At 39.0% G+C, this 17,565-nt stretch overlaps 1 protein-coding gene across 3 annotated transcripts in view; it reads right to left on the minus strand.

Annotated features, from left to right (window-relative positions):
* Positions 1-357: 357 nt before the first annotated feature.
* LOC149201067 (nuclear pore complex protein NUP133-like) overlaps positions 358-17,565 on the minus strand; it is a 215,915-nt gene continuing 198,707 nt past the window's right edge. For 2 of the 3 annotated variants that reach the window (XM_089402852.1, XM_089402853.1), the window contains exons 7-8: positions 10,695-10,762; positions 358-1,300 (exon numbers count right to left, since the gene is read on the minus strand). In XM_089402852.1, the coding sequence (XP_089258978.1) occupies positions 776-1,300; positions 10,695-10,762 (593 nt within the window). In that variant the 3' untranslated portion in view covers positions 358-775. Of the gene's footprint in view, positions 1,301-10,694; positions 10,774-17,565 lie in introns of all 3 variants that reach the window. The other variant, XM_089402854.1, reaches the window with a different exon arrangement.

Genomic DNA, 17,565 nt, shown 5'->3' on the forward strand with positions numbered 1-17,565 from the left:
AAGAATAGCTTTACTGTATAATAGATCATTTACATAAGCGAAATATGCAATTAGTGGATGCCAAATTTGATGAGAAATGATGACATGGGCAATAATCATGTGTACCTTTTTACCTGTTTTAAGGATTTAATGCCGAAATCAGCAATATAGAACCAGTAGTAATAATTTATCTTGAGATAGACGAATACAATTGATGGTCTTTAAGGGGATCTCCAAATAATGAAGTACAAATTTCACACCTGGGATTGACTGCATATGTGATAGTCATGATAGCCATGATGATAAAATGCAAACAGATCATACCCAGGAAACGCATTTGTTTGTCTTTGGCATTAAAAGAAATAGTCGGAATATGTATGAATAAAATGAATATGGCAAAAGTTTGCTTAAAAAAATTGTTTGGCATTGACAAATTTGAAATTACTGTTCGACTAAAATTTGTTAATGAACCAAAATCGCATGGTTAGATAAAAAAATTTGGTAAGAAAATTGACCGACGGCTATCGTCTATACAAGATTCACAGAGCTGTTTCATTGTATGAAAATTGTAATTCAATAGATTTGACAGTGAAAAAGCATTTGAGAACAGAACAGGACATACAATTATCCTCAATCCACATCTCTGACACACTGACACGCATGAAACAAATTCACCACATGCACGAGCAAATATTTTCACCTCTTGATATGGCTGTCTCATCACATTTGGGAATGATGTCATTATTGGTTTAACAAACAATGACAAGCATGCCAGATAAATTCATTCTTGTTATTTTTAGTCCGACATCAAACTGGCATCTTCAGAATCCACACACTTCCCCATTCTAATTGCTGTTAACATCAATTCACCTGAATCTGGGAAGTTTTGATGCTGCATAAGGATCGACTCCACAGACCATTTACCTGTACTTGTATCTTTCAAATCCGACAACACAGCGTCCTCCTGTAACAAAGGCAAGACATCTCGGAAACCACCTTCATAGCAAACACTTTTAGCACTATAACATCTATTTGAGGCATGGAAAAGTGCTGTACTCTCCAATTTTTGCACAGTTTCCTCATCACTCCATCCTTTTTTGGATGACTGGATGATTTTGGCCCAATCATCCAGGTCAGCTGCATGTGTCCAAGCAGCCTCAAGCAGACTTTTATTATTACACCTGAAAGCATTTCCAGCCCAAGCAAAGACATCGAATGCCCGAAGAACAAGTTCTCGATGTTCACTTTTCAGGCAGATCTCCACTAACTGCCTTGGAGTGAGTAGCTCATCACCAGAATAGCCCATCCTATGCACTTCTTCCTGAAAGTTATTGAAGCAGAAGACATCATGAAACGGGTAAGCTTCATGTTTGGACAAATTACATTTGATTGGAATAAGAATTAATGACATATATATTTTGTTAAAGATGCAAGCAAGGATGTCATTAATAAATCTCCATTGCAACTTGACCATAAACAGTCAATACACAATTCAAGTACATGATATTGCAAATAAATTCATGGTAAACTAACCACTACTGTTAACAGATCGACAGACATTTTAAACATGTATTACAATAGTTTCATAGCATATCCAAACCGTAAGCTATCCAGCAGTGAACTTCAACTTTTGAAGATGCAGTTCAATATATTAGAGTAGATTAGAGTTTCATTGAAAGGTTAGCCTTCATTGTCACAGGCTTGCAGCATTTAATTCTAACATCTGTAGTACATAAAACTAATAGAATAGCCCTACTACAGTATGAAAGTCAATGAATTATTTTTGTTATCAACTTTAGATAAGTCACATACTGTTGAGGAAAGTTACATAGCGAGCTACTAAACTTCCCCAAAATATCAATCTAATGATTAATAATGTTCCTTTGCTACTTCCCAAGTCCTATGACTTGGACTTGACAATGAGTCGGTAAGCCATAACGGAGAGACTACCCAAAACTCAACCATAGATCGGAATTTTTAAAAAGACACAAACATTCAGAATTTAGCAAGAAAAGTCGGGGACATTCATACCATAACCATTGCTACACACCCAGATGCTTCAGCCCACAACCATTGGTTCGAAGAGTCCAAAAAAAGGTTGAATCCAACCCAAAAACAATAAGAAATGTCAGAACAGCATAGGGTTGACTGAGTCAACATGCCTGAGTTCTGACCAAATATGCTTTTTCCCTTACCTTGCAACAAAAATTATGAACTAAACCTGTTTCTGAAATCAGAATATTCATTTTCTTTTTAGAATTTCTGACCATAAAATACAAAACATTTAGCGTCCAATATATATATAATTCCCAAACTTGTAACTCTATCAAAAGTTCATTCATTTTGCACAGATTTTCAAGGTTCAGTAGGTAGACCATACTTTAGAGCAGTGTTGCAAATATTTGCAATTCCTCGATATCTGTGGATTAAGGATGCTAAAGATTGGAATTCTCCTGCCTAATCAGATTTTATTTCTGCCCTTGTAGTGCTGGAGAAGAGGATATGATCCATTTTTGTATATACACATCCACCTTTATTTTCGCTTTTATTTCTGTTAAGATAAGACGTTCTTTTTGTATATACGCATCCAGTTTTATTTCTGTCCAAGTCAGAATCTATAACAGCCTACTTCATGAGAATCTCTCAAATAAGAGATCAGCTTCTTTCTATTGGAGAGATCATTCCTGACAAAGAGCTTGTGAAGATGACCCTTGGAGGACTCCCCATGTCTTGGAAGACATTCATTACAAGCATTAGTTGCAGAAAATAACTCCTTTCATTTGATGAGATTTTGGGCAATTGTATTCAAGAGAATCCAGGCTCATTTCCAGAGGAATAATTCAGAGACAAGAAGAGGGAGAACCTTACAGCCATTGCAACCAATGTCAAGAAAGGAAAAGGGAAAGGAAGACCTTCCAAATGAAAGTCAAAGAAGCCAACTCCAGCATTCAACAATAATAGAAGGGACTTATCCAAAGTCCAAAGCTATAGGTGTGACAGATTTGGCCACATATCGCGAGATTGTCCTGATAGAAGAAACGCTCAGAGGCCCAACACCTACAACAATGGCAACAACAACAACTTCAACAATAGGAGAAGAGGAGGTACTATTGCCCATGCAAGTGTTGAAGAGTCCCAGTGGCCTCAAAAGAGGTCCAAGAACACAAGGTATGCTGATAATGTTGCTAATACTCAATCTGAATATTATCTTATTGCTGCTCTTTCTAGCTCATCTGCAGATAGCATTGATAGCTGGTTGGTGGATAGTGGGGCATCTAGACATTTTACTGGGTATCATGAAGTCCTCTCAAATTTGGTTGAGGGAGTTAAATTTGAAAATTATACTTGGCGATAATTCTACGCATCTTGTTGAAGGGTTTGGCTCTATTTCTTTTCATTTGGATTCTAGTGACACCCTTCATTTGCAAGATGTGTTGTATGTGCTGCACTTGAAGAAGAATCTTGTCTCCATTTTTGCCATGGAAGGGAGGGCTTAGAGTTGTATTCGTTAGTGGGAAAGTCCTTGCTTGGACAAGGAGATCTAACTTGAGGGCAGCCTTCACACTTGGTGTCAAAAATGAAGGCACATATAGAGTTTGTGGACAACCAATTCTAGCATTGGTCCATCATACCACTAATCAATGTGAGCTTTGGCACCGGAGATTTGTTCACCTTCATTACAAGGCTTTGCCTCACTTGAGCAGGATGTTTTCAAGGATTCTTGGGATTCCTGGTTGATCATGAAGGTGTATGTCAAGGATGTGCTAGTGGCAAGAATGTCAAGAGACCATTCCCTTTAGTAGCAGCAAATATAAAGAGATTCTTCAACTCATTCTTCTTATCTTTGTTGGCCCTGTTACCCACCATTTTGTGGGTGGTATCGCTAAGAGAATTTTTTTTTCTCCAAGGTGGTCCTTAGTCGGCAGTGAGCGACCCCTTGCAGCCACCAACTAGCTCACTGTCCCATTTCTCCACCAATTGAGCCAACCATGTGGTCCCTCGCCCATCTGCCATGATCATATGTTTGAAGGTGGGCCTTCCGAACTTAAAGGTACACCTTGTCATTTGGTAATTGAGAATTATAGTTTGTTTATCATGGACACTTCTGGGCATGGATTAATGGGGGGATTCGGCAAAAAAAATGGGCTAGGTTTGTGCTCTTGTACCCTAGACCCCTTTTGGATATTAACCTTGGATTCTAGTCCCGTGGGATCTCTTTCACTGATCATTTGGCTTTAGGGATGGTATTTCACAGGAAACCCCGATTTTGGTTGTGTGGTCCCGCTCCCTCATCCACATATATTACTCCATTTCCACTCATTATTACCCCATTCATCATTTCTCCCACCTAGGTCCACATTCCTCCACTGGGTCCACATACGGTTAGCTCTCCCCTTCCCCTTGCCCACACCTTCCGTCAGCACTGGAATGATGCCCTGAAGGTTGATGTAGCTAAAAAGAAAAGTAAAAGCATAATTGACCACAATCAACAGGAAAATGTACCACAAAATGCAAAAGATGGTCAAGACAAACACATTTAGCACGTGGGCAAAAGCCAATACATGAGCTCTACCCCATCATCATGGCCATCACCCTGGTTCCTACAGGTTCTATGAGCCTACTTCATTATATAGGAACCCATGATTGTCCCAACCCCTGGTGGGCAACAAACTGCCCTACCTTAAAAGGGGGTATCCACCGCTATATCTCAAACATCATGCTCTCACCCCTTGAGCCCCGAGCAGTTAATCAAAGAAAAATCATAAAAAATCAAAAGGCATATAAAGAAGGGTGGAAAAATCAATGTTGGGGCACCTCATGTACCATGATTTCTCCCTCCTATACATTATACAGCCAAGTGTGGGCTTTCCTTTTATTAGCTACCCTTGTACCTTAGCATGTGGCCCAGGGTTGCCCCTTCTCATCCCCTACTTCATTCACTTATCTATCACATGCCATCACCTTTTGAAAGATGTACATTGAACATATTATCCCCTTTAGAAGTAGAAACCACCTAATAGGATACTTGGTTAACCCCATTTGGAGTTTAGGAGACATTGGCACATCCTGAAGCCCATTATGAAAGGGCAAGCCATTATGAAGTCCCCACATGTGGTCCATGGTTGGTAAGCTCATGTACTTGATTTCCCTTATGACTTGTGGTACTGGAAGACCAGGGGACGCATTGGATCTTATGCGGGATTGCAGATGGTCTCCATCTTGGGTTTGGTCTCCCTATATGGGGTCCTTACACTCCAGAGGGCTACATTGGTACATGTAGGGTGTGCGTTGATAGCCATGGGCCTCCACAGTAGTAGACAACACTCCATGGATCCTCGAGAATATTCAGAGATTGCTCGAGATTCACCTATTGGATGAGGAAGATGCACCTAGTTCGCCTTTGCCCATCTTGCAACACAGATGTACCATGCACTTGGCAGCTGACCTAGGACTTGTACGATGATGTGGCATCATCGACACCCTCATCAGAGCCCTTACAGATGATATGCAAGCATCTTCGACTCATTTGGAGACCCGTGAGGTTATTATTGTGCCCCCACACCCACTAGGAGCACCACAGGTTTATTGGTTGGAGAATAAGGGGCCAACCCCTTGTCCATCACTTTTAAGGGTCCTATTCTTCATTATGGCACCTATGGACCTCATCAGGCCTCTTAGAGGGCCCTACGACATGTATTATTTACCATTTGACCTCTTAAGAGGCTAATTATTTCGTTTGAGAGCTAGTTTGGTGGGCTTGTCACCAAAAGTTAGGTTATTAGCACATAATTTTATTTTTGGGGCTTATGTAAGCTTAGGAGACCAATTTGAACTTCGCATTAGTGTCTAAATACAAGTGAGATGAGTTTATTTGTTCATCATCACTTTGGATTGGATCTCTTCTCTCTCTTGATAATTTCGCACTTTTTCTTGGAGGATGAATTGGAGCTTTATGTATTAATTTTGATGTTTGGATTTGGTTTATCTTATCTTGGAGCTTCTCTATTGTCAAATTGTGGATGGTTGGATATGTTCTATTACATGTAAATACATGCTTTTAATATTATTCTTGTTTTACTTTGTCATATACATTGGATTGGGATTTTCACTATTTTTAGGGCTAATTGTTGCATGCATTTAGTGCTTAAATTGTGGAATTTTGTCTCTATATAGCATCTCACAATGTATGGGCCATGTAATTTGAATGAGATTTCTTAGGGATAATTCTATCAACGAATTCATCTTAATAAGCCATCACCTTTTGCAAATCAAAGTATAAAAGTTGTAAGGTTGCTTCCCTTTGCCCTAGAAGGCTAGCGAGGTAGTCTTAAAGTCTCCTTGACTAAGAAACAAGGTCCTCATTTATATTTATCATAGACTCCATTCTCCCAAGGCTAAGGCACTAATCTACCAGGAGGTGGTCACCCAAAATCAAATATTTTTCACCTTTTTCTAAGTCTAGCCAAGTTGGGTCACCTTGAGCATCATTTTCCCGACGAAATAACCCTCCAAAAAGTTTGATCTCCTAGCCTCTTCTGCATTGGTGTATCCTCAAGGCCTCCTCCAATTTTGAAGCGATTCCGACAGTGGGGTTGTCAAAAAAGCCAAGCCCTAGCTTCGAGATCAAACTTTGCCCTAGTATCCCCAAGGCTAGTGCCTCATAAGATCAAGTCAACACCTTTAAGTGAAAATTCTTCTTTGATTCGTTCCCCTTCCTTGTCTGGGTTAAGAACATCATTGGTCGCTAAATCCTTGCCTCTTGACCTAGGTTGGGCCCACTTGGTCCCATGTCGTCCCACTCCTTTGAAAAGACAATTCTTCAAGAACCGCCTGGGATACCAATTTCAATAAGGATTTTACTAAGTAGCACGAAATGGGGAAACGGGTACGAGTTTCCGAAACGGGAAGCGATACGAAACGCGACCTCCCCAAATTTTGGAAACGGGGAAACGCGAATATATATATATTGAAAATATTTAAAATATATATGTGCAATCATAAAGCATAAATGATACATTATAATTTATTACACTTAAACATTAAGATTTAATTACATCACATTTACTCATGAATGATCACATAATGAAAATAAAAATATCGGAATATCCAAAAGCAACCTTTATTATATATTCAAATCTCAAAATCAGCCTTTATTTATATTAATATATGAGGCTGCAAGTACAATAAAGACTATAAGGCTGCAAGAGAGAGATCCAAATCAGGATTTTCTGCATCCACGTCCCATTCTTTAGAAGGACCACTGTTGTATTGGGAGTCTCCTCCTACATAGTCGAACGACCTTAGTGCTCTTGATTAAATACACGTTTCATACCCTAGTACCCTACATGATCTTGATTATTGGGAGTTTCCCCTGCATAGAGGGCTTGGTTCTCTTGATTAAATACAAGTTCCATACCCTAGTACATGATAAAATCCAATGGAAACATTGCAATCCCTCCAATCCTGAAATCCTGAAAAACAAATAAGTCTGCTGGATTTTGAGTGAGATCTAAAATTCTACTTTCTCCATATGAAATCCAATGAGGGCGAAACCACTCTCAAACATCCTGAGTCATTTCATGGTAATGTTAAAAATTTAAGTAAAAGGATGAAAATGAAAAATAAAGGAGATTATCACTTTTACTTTTAGAATTTAACATTACCATGAACTGCATATCCCTCAAACTTCCTGATGAACTGCATATCAACACTAGGGCAAAAATTCACTTTTATAACTTTAGACACACATCTAGAAGCAACAAGAAGTCACTAACATACCCTAAAAGTAAATTTAAAAAAAAAAAACACACAAGTTAATGAGGAAACGTGGGTCGTACGGCCCTGAAACGCGTTTCCGGCTGTACTGGCCACGTTTCCATTTCGAGAAACATGGCAGTACGGCTGGAAACGCGTTTCACGACCGTACCAAACGCATTTCCGCGTTTCGTACCCGTTTCCCTACGGAAACGGACCTCTATACCATGTTTCCTGCAACATAGTTGGTCACATAATTCCACAAGGGTTTCAATGCCTACTCCCCAACACCATCATGAAAACCAATAGTGGAATGATACATATAAGCCAAAAGAACACCATTTTGGAGTATGAATATAAATGGACAACTTGCAATGAAATGAGCAAGAAGAAAGAATGGGAAAGAGTAGGAGAGTGAAGAGAAAAAATATAAACAACAATGAAAAAAATGAGAGAGTTTGGGGTTTGCACTAACCTCTTTAGCTCTTGTAGATGGCAGCCCTTCTTTACTCCTCCTAGCTCCTCCTCCACTCCTCCAAGCTCTCCTCAAGCCTCCCTTCTCCCTCTTCTCCTCTCTTCTCTAAGTTCTTTCTCCTCTCTTCACCAAGCTCTCCAAAGATGCAAGAACGAAGAAAAGAGAGGGGGAAATGCCTTTGAACCCCATCTCTCATTTCCCTAACTCACCATAAACCCACCCCCAACCCAGGTTAAATCAAAGAAAAAAATAAAAAATAAAAAAAGAAATTGGGCCGCCCACAGAAAAATCCACTTTCCTCCCGATCCGCCTGGATCCATGTCTAATCCTCCATGACTCTGAGGCATATTCTTTTTCGGATCCACAAATCAGAAATTTGGAACGTGAATCGGGCTCGTGTTGTTCTGGATTCCCAAAAATCGCCCTAAATCAATGGAACTTTGGATCCACAGTTCCCCTGGAGGATTGGCCAAGGATCCGTACAAGATGAAGCTCCGACCTTGGATCCTTGGGGCAGAGGGATTGTGCAACATTGATTGGGCCATTAAAAGGGGTCCCACTAGAAGACGATCAAAGATTAACCACCCATTTAAGGTGAGAGAACAAGATGACGGTCAAAGCCCATCATTCTTCCAAAACACCTCACAATCCATATCAAATGCCAAATCATCAAACAAGTATAAGCACCCAATTACTAAATGAACAAAGTACCTTTTGAGTGGAAGCCCACCTTTGTCCATGTGCTCATGCCGGATTGGTGAGAAACAAATGGCTAGCGCAAGTGGCGGAGATATAATGGCTATTGCAAGTGGTGAAGATATAATGGCATATCATCAGTTAGTGGTGTTTGTCAAAGGTTGTCGGCTACATGGCTGATCGGTTGGCTATGAAGAATAGGAGAAAAGTTTTCTCCTATGGGGTTACTCATTTTGGTGGGTAACAAAAACTTAGTAGTTTACATATCTAATTTCATTGCATGTGACTCATGATATCAGACACATTTATCATATTCTTTGTTGATATTTTGAGGTTGAGTCGAAACATAGGATTAAGGACATGATTCACTGTTATGTGTGATGTAGCACTAGACATCTTATACATCTTACATATTAGTTTTCTTTTCATATTTATGTGTCAATGCATTTATTTTATGTTGTGGATGCTTTAGATGCCAAAAAAACTGAAAAAAAAATAAATATTTTGTACTTTTTTTTTTGTCGATGTTTGTCGATTTTTACATATTTTCCTGTTTTTTACGATTTTTTCATTTTCTAGACCCTCATTGATATTATCTCTATGTCGATGTTTACAATATTGGTTCCAACACAAGACTCCTGCAAGAACAAAGACTCGCCCTAGATGGATCGTTTCTTGGTAATGGTCTTCAACAACCAAGAAGATATATCAATCATACCTCAAAGTTCATTCTTGAATATTGACACATCTTGCAGTGGAGATACCTTCACCTCCTCACCTTGTGTCTGAGGGGGGAATTGATGGTCAGCTGCTAGCCTCAAAGATATATTAAGCAAGCCTAAGCCAAAGTCAGTCAATGCCAAAGTCATAGTTGTAGCCTGAGACAGATTCATGTTCCATGAGCATGATTTGGTTGGTGGCTAGCCTTAGACCACCACCGGTAGAAGACTTCGGCTTCTACTACCCATATCATCAGTGTGTGGTCATCATTAAACCATCATCAAGGAGCACTTCTATTTTGCAAAAGACATCAGCTTCTAGCCAGTTTTGGAATTGTTCCAGAAATTTCTTCAAGCCAAGTTCCAGAGTTGGTGGCTAGCCTTAAACCACCACCAGTAGAAGACTTCGGCTTCTACTACCTCATTTGGTTTGTCGTCTTACTTAATCCACCATATTCAAAGAGCACATTCAGCCATTGGCTGTTATACACCTTTCTATTTCAACTCTCTTCTTGGACTCACATACACCCCTTTGGATTAGGGGGGAATGTTGGACACCTAATCCATTAGGGTTGGTGTGGAGGAATGTGAACTGTCATAGAAGTCCAAGAGACATCTTGGAAGATGAAAACCAAGGGTCACACAATGTATTTGTGTGTACCATTTGATTAATAAAGTGTCTCACATTTATCTTAAATCTCATCTTGCATTCTCGTGAGTTTGACACAAGCAAACCCTCATACACAAATTTCGCTAACCAGCTAGACATTGGAAGTTTGATCTTAATATCAATAACACTAGAAACTGGTGACAGTTTAAGGTATGAATTGCTCACACTGTAAGTGGGCCTCTAGGACACACCGATCTTTACCGTATCATATTTGTTTTGTTGTCTGAAATACAGCTCAAAAAATTATAATGCAAAGATTCTAATTAACAAAATTCTATGACTAATTCCAGCGTCGAAAGAATGAAGACTGTATATTCCTCATGAAAGAGTAAAAATGCATGTACAATAAGGTAAAACTACTTTTGTTTATTTAGCATATAGACAGTATGATGAAAAATACCTGTATACTCAAGATTTGCAAATCAGCATCAAAACGTTGGACCTTCTCCTCACATCCAGGTGCTCCACCTGCAAAAGTCCTGAGTAACCTTCAGTTCAATTACCAACGAAGGGCAAAAAATGAACATTTGTGAAGAGAAAAAATTATTCATGTAAAAAATTAAACCCAAAGGATTTAGGCTAACTGACTAGCAGATACGCCAGTGCCCTATTGAAATGGAACTAAGTTAAGCTTCCAACAAATACATAAAAGAGAATTCTTAGACATTGAGTGCATAGTGTGTGAACGATTTCAGATGCATTTTTTACTCTTCTGAAGATGTTAGATAATTTCAGATGCATTTATGACTCTTCCCAAAGAAGCTAAATTTTACTTTCAAGAATAAATTGTACTTTACTAGTATTACACCTCATATTGTATGAGTTCCCCCTTTGTGACATTCATCACATTGATGGAGATTTGCAGCTGGTATGTTGGAGCATTGGGCCTTCTTTGGGGGGTACACCTTAACAGAGCCCTTTCAGTTCTTTGCATCAGATTCATTTGATGGACATCTTTGGATGGGGGAGGATTCTCACTTCTCATTGGTACGATGATTGTACTTGATGGTTTGTGGTCTTCTCACACATGCTTGCCTTCTTCATCACCCATTGGTTGCACTTTTGATGGTTATGGAACAAGCTATCTCATTATGGTGTGCTTTCAGTATAGATGCTTATCTTGGATGTGTTACATCTTGTTCATGGATGGTAGTTCTAGCCCCCCAAGGAGTTAGATGATGGTGTTAGAAGATAGATGTTTCATGATGTTGTTGGAGATTCTATGTGACTTTTGTATGGTGATGTTGAATCATTGTGTCATGTTACCCACCACTGTGTAGGATAACCCTAGAAGGGTGCAAAATTTGGACATACAGTAATATCTCCTTTAAATATTGGCTCAATGCTACTATATGAATAAGAGTGCAAAATTTGAACATACAGCAATATCTCCTTTAAATATTGGCTCAATGCTACTATATGAATAAGTTTATATCAGCACAAAATTTTCTTTGATGGCAGAGCAAGTAAGCTGCAGCAGATTGAAGGAGGAATATGATGCAAAGGCTTACCCATGTGCAGTCTCCAGTCTGCCCGCAAAGTGGACAAGTCCATGGTATATTGAAGTCTGATTACTACAGTAAAGGATACCTCGCCCTGTGTGCTTTGGGCAGCAGAAAATCGGGGCATAAGTTTTTAAAATCATTAAAGATAAGTCTACCTTATCCATGATGACTTGCCTAGAAAATTCTGGGATGTTGATACAAAGGCTATAAAATTTTCTGAGTACTAGGAGCAGCCCCAAAGGTTATCTTGTGTCAGTGCTGCCAGATATAATGATCAATGTGGACATGTGGTGTTGCTTCAATTGTGTAAAATTTACAGCACAGTTAAACAGTGCCAGCATGCAATCCCTTTCTGCGAGATAAACCAATGTAACACGCTTCTCTATTCAAGTATCTCTGAGGCAGTCATCCAAATTTTCCGAACACAATCAAAACTCGCCCAGAATTCTTATAATTTCCATTCTGCTCTGCAAGTGAGAAGGCCGCATCTAATTCTAAGGTATTAGGGTTACAGAGTCGTCAGAGTTTCAGAAATCAAGTTACTGCCACAGGAATCGTAGAGGCAGCAAAATCCAGCCCGAGAAAGAGACTTATTTGTGACAGCGATTATGTATATATTGTGTGTTTTGGACGCTGGAATAATACTGGGCTGACCTTACATAACGTGGAATTAATATGGTCTTAAGCAGGTTCAACTTCTGCTGGTGGCATTGCAGGGCTTATTCTTTGGCTCATGATGGGAGGATGTCAAAATGGGTTTTCACCAAGCATTTGCATGCTTTGAAGGGAGGGTATTATTTTGGAAGCCCACCTGTCCCATTAAAGAGAGGATTTTAGATTGTTGAAGACTAAATTTTCCTACTATAAGACTCCACAGGCCCACATGAGAGATGTGGGGGATCTGCTCGCACTTTTGGTGAAGGAATCAGCCCTTTGGAGAAATTTGGTGGAAGCTTTGGGGTCCTTAAAGGGTTCGTGAGACCACTTTTGTGATAACTTGGAGCTGGAGTATGAATTGGGAAGCCCTTGTACCCAGCATGGAGGCCACATGGGGGTCTTGTGTGCCCGCATTGGAGGTTGCTTAGGGGCTGTTGGATAACAAAAGGCTTATGGAAGAAGTTATGTTGTTGAAGCGCCTTTGGAGGCTGGATGATTCACCAGCAACCCTTCATTTCTAGAGAAGGGTCATCTTCATGGGCTTGTGCCCATCATTTTTGTACATGTGGCATTAGAAGCCCTATTTTAGCATTAATTTGGACTAATTAATTTGTAGAGAGGACCTTTTGGCCCTCAGGCTAATTCAGGAGAATTTAGCTTAGAAAATATTATTCTATCGTAATGAGTTGAGGCTCTCTCCTATAAATAGAGGGAGCTCTCACTTCATTTTGTCATGGAATTATGGGGGATAAATCCCATAGCAATCTGAAATTTCTGTGACTTTTCCTTGTAGAATTTTGCCTTTGGATTTTTCAAGTGAAGTGAATTGTCTTCAAGAAGATGTGTTTTGGATGGATGAACTTTCTTTGGATTGAGGAAGTGATGGTTGGATGATTAGTGTTATTTTATTGTGAGTATTATTTTCCATTTTGCTACAATTGTTGGATTGGGGTTTTATTGAGCCTTATTAATCAATGTTTTAAAACTCCGACTCGAGTCTGGAACCGGCCAAGGGTCGACTCTGACTCGGTATCGACTCAGCTGGTTTGATTTCAATGACTCGGGCGTTGTAAAAAATACATTAAAAAAATTATTTTTTATGAAAAAACCTAATTTTAAAGATTTACATTCATGTTTCCAAACACAATGCATTAGAATATAAAGAGAAGACAACATGTGATCAAAGTAGGCTCATGAATATATCCATTATATCAAAATGGCACCCAATGCATTGTCCAATACATACATGATATAGAGATCAAAACAAAAACACATACCTAAGGAGGCTCTAAATGGCCTCTACAACAAAAGTAAACTGTAAAACATCACTAGGCACCAGTACTACTGGCTACTGCTAACCTCCCCAGTGAAGCTTCTGCCTCCAGCGCTTTATAATGATACCTTGGGTTCAGAAAAAACCCAGCTGGGCCCATACTTAGCCACTCTATCCTTGTATGCTGCCTTTATTTGCTCCTTTGCTTGATCCATAGCCTCATAAATGAAGCCCATAGCCAATCTTTCCCCATCCACCAACCGCAACACCTTAACAAACTGGTCGAGGGTCCAACTCGGTCGACTTGGTCAACTCAGTCGGTTCGGTAACAAACTGGCCACGGAACCATTTTTCTACTAAGCCAACCCAACCAGGGGTCCGGCTTGGTCAGCTCGACTGAATCTGATTCAGTCTGGCCGAATTTTAAAACACTATTCTTAACAAATGTTAAATAATATATCTTTTTATGAACTCCAATCCCTTCATATCCAAAATTTGTCTTCAAGTATCTATCAAGGAAACTAGATTACAGTCCTTGACCTTAAATCTCATGATTTCAAAAGTCACTAGGGTTAGAATTAGAAGTTATCCTTCTCTCTTTCCCACTCCATCCAAGGTCTTCAGTCGTTGACTCACTCCTTGTCTGACTCCATATGCCCAAAAATTCATTAATGAGCCAAGGCATTGATCCCCCATTTTCCATAACTTTATACTTTTTGTAAATCATTAAGTTTAACATAGCATGTGTTCAGGAATCTGTTTGGGCTTCTCGAAGGCTTATCTTGAGCAACTGGGTCTTTGACCTTCCTACTTCATTTCACTCGGAGCCATACATTATTAAAGATTATTCTCAAGTGTTAATTGACAAGCTCCTTAAAGATGTTCGAGGATGTAACTAGATTTGGTTTTCATAATGACTTTTGTAATCATGACATTGTATATTTTATATAAAAAAAGAAAAAGAAAAAAGTATTTGTTTAAGCATAGGTTTCAAGCTCAAAGTCTAGGTCAAAGCATGTTCTTCATGCTTCTAGGGCTTGTTGAGTCAAAAAAGAATTTTTGTCATGTTTTATAGTCCTATTTCGACTTGTAACAAAAGAAAATCATTATATTTTAAACTAGAAAGCCAAACTATCCTCCAAGACCAAGTTGGCCCTACCATGGAGAAGTCGGCCTAGAAGAGGCTTATTCGACCTATTGAGAAGTGTATAAATAGAAGGGACTTCCACTTATTTGGGAGAACACATACAAGTTTGATCCGAAATAAGAAAAGGAACCATTTCAAGAGTAAAAGTCAAGGAGAGAAGGACAAGACTAGAGTGAAGGAAGAGGACCTAAAATTTGGACCATTTATGCTCACACGTGTGAAAATTAGGGATTTTTGGGCAAGTTACAAGGCTGAAAGTTGTAGTTTGAATTGTTGAGCTGAAATTGCAAGATCAAAGCTTTGACAGGAGTAGTTTGACCTTCATTGACTCTTTTGGACTTTGACTTGTTTAGAAGAGATCTTGTTGGAGGGTTGACTTGGGGCTTGGGAGGAATCTTGGCTTTGGTCTTTAGGTCATCAAAGTCTCATTTTGATTTGATTCTATACGTGGAGAAGAATTATTTCTAGGTTTTCACCTTAGAGGGATTTTTCAATGGCTTGGATCCCATATCTTGTGTACTTTGCATCTTTGTGATCTTCATTGTTTCGGTAATTGCTTGATGAAGAAGAAATAAAAGTAATAAAGGCCAACTAATATCACAAGTAATTATCAATTAAGGAAAGTCAACTCTAATATACAAATACTTTGATTTTCCAACATGGTATCAGAGCTAAGGTGAAGGAAGTTTGGAAGATCACATCTTTGTTGGCACCTTTGTTGAAGAGCAATCTAGAAGTAGTCATCTACTCTTTCTTCTCAATGGCAAGCTTTATGAAGAAAGGTCTCAAGACTCTTGGGAGTCTCCTTGTAACTATCAAAGGATACATCTTGAAGTACATCTCCAAGCTAGCAAAAGAAGTGATGGATGGAAGTTTCTTCTCCGCTCTCACAGGTACTTTTAAGGATGATAATGTATGGGTTATTGATAGTGGAGCTTCTAGACATATGACAAGCGAATGCAATCAACTCCAAACTTTATCAAAAGGAACCTCTTCTCATTCAGTCAAACTTGGAGACAAGAAGAGCTACCTTGTGAAAGGGATTGGATCTACTTCATTGGAGCTAGAGATCGATGGAAGCATTCATCTCAATAATATACTCTATGTTCCAGGTTTGAAGAAAAATTTGCTTTCTATTTCTTGCCTAGAAGATAAAGGTGATAGGATTGCTTTTGTTGATGGCAAAGTTTTGGTTTGGGGAAAGGGCTCTAGTATTGAACATGCTAAGATAATTGGGATTCATGAGGGGACGTTGTATAGACTTCTTACACCTCTTCCTCAAGCTCTAGTACACTTAGATGTTAGCCCTTCTGAATTATGGCATAGAAGGTATGGACACCTTCACTACAAGATATTGCCATCTCTAAATCAAATGGTTACTGGCATCCCTGAATTGAAGGAAGAACATGAAAGAATCTGTAAAGGATGTGCTCTAGGCAAGAATGTGAAGAAACCCTTTGCAAGAAGTGATAAAAGATCCAAGGACATCTTAGGTCTCATACATTCTAATGTATGTGGACCTATGGCAGTAAAATCACTTGGAGGTCATCAATATTATGTGACATTTATTGATGATTACTCTACGAGATACCTCCACAAGAATATCCAAGTGCCAAAGGGACATGTAGCAATCAAGGGGAAATGCAGCAGCTAAGAAAATTTTTAGAGAAAGTAAGAGACCTAAAAGGTATTCTAGTTATGCAGCTTATATGACTAAGTTCATTGAGGCTGAACCTTCCTCCTATGAAGATGCAGTTTGTTAAAATCCAAAAAAAATTTGCAGAGACTTAAAAATTCTTTGTAGAAACTTGAAATTTCTATGCAGAAAACTAAATGTACTTTGCAGAAAACTCAATGTTGAAATTACTTTGCAAAAGACTAAATGTTTTATGTTGTTACAGTTACTTAGAATGCAGATTTCTTCTTCAATACTTTTCAGATCAGCAATTGTAGAGAGAACATCAACTTAAGGATCATACGAAGACAACCAAGCACAAATATGAGACATTGAGATTTAGGTCCAATGTCCAGGGCAAAACCCATCAAGGGGGAAAACCCAAATGATTCTTCTTCTATTAGATTTCTTGAATTGTTCAACAGAGAACAAAGATAGAGAGAGAGAATGAGAATGAATAAAGTCACCAATGTCTAATCAACTTGCAGTTGAAGTGCTCTTGCTCTTTGTTTGAAGATCTCCTCCTTCTCTTGATCAGATCTTTTCCTTCACACTTGCTCCAACTCTTACCTTACTCTTGCTCTTAACTTGCTCTCACACTTCTCTTGCACACACTCAGGACTTGCTCTCCTTCTTCACAATGAACATGCTACTCTCAACTCTCACTTGCTCTTGATTAAATAGATGAGAAATGAGAGGAGTTACAAAATGAATTCGTACCTTGAGCCAACAATAGGAGAATCGAATTCCATGAGGGAAGACTTACTTGAGGAGAAGTGTAACTCATCCCACGTATAGAGAGAGAGAGGTACACTTGTCTTGAGGAGTTACAATTCGAATTAGGGAGAGAGAGAGTTACACTTAGACATGACAGAATATTTCATGAGTTACAAATCGAATTGAGTGAGGGAGTTACAAGTGCATTTAATGAGGAGTTACACCTTTGCCATACATTGAATCAGTGAGGAAGAGTCACATTCTCTTAAGTGTGGAGTTACTATTTTATTCCAAGAG

Source organism: Pinus tabuliformis, chromosome 2_1, assembly GCF_031772625.1.
Source record: "Pinus tabuliformis cultivar Carrire ecotype Pingquan chromosome 2_1, CPIR1, whole genome shotgun sequence".
NCBI lineage: Eukaryota > Viridiplantae > Streptophyta > Pinopsida > Pinales > Pinaceae > Pinus > Pinus tabuliformis.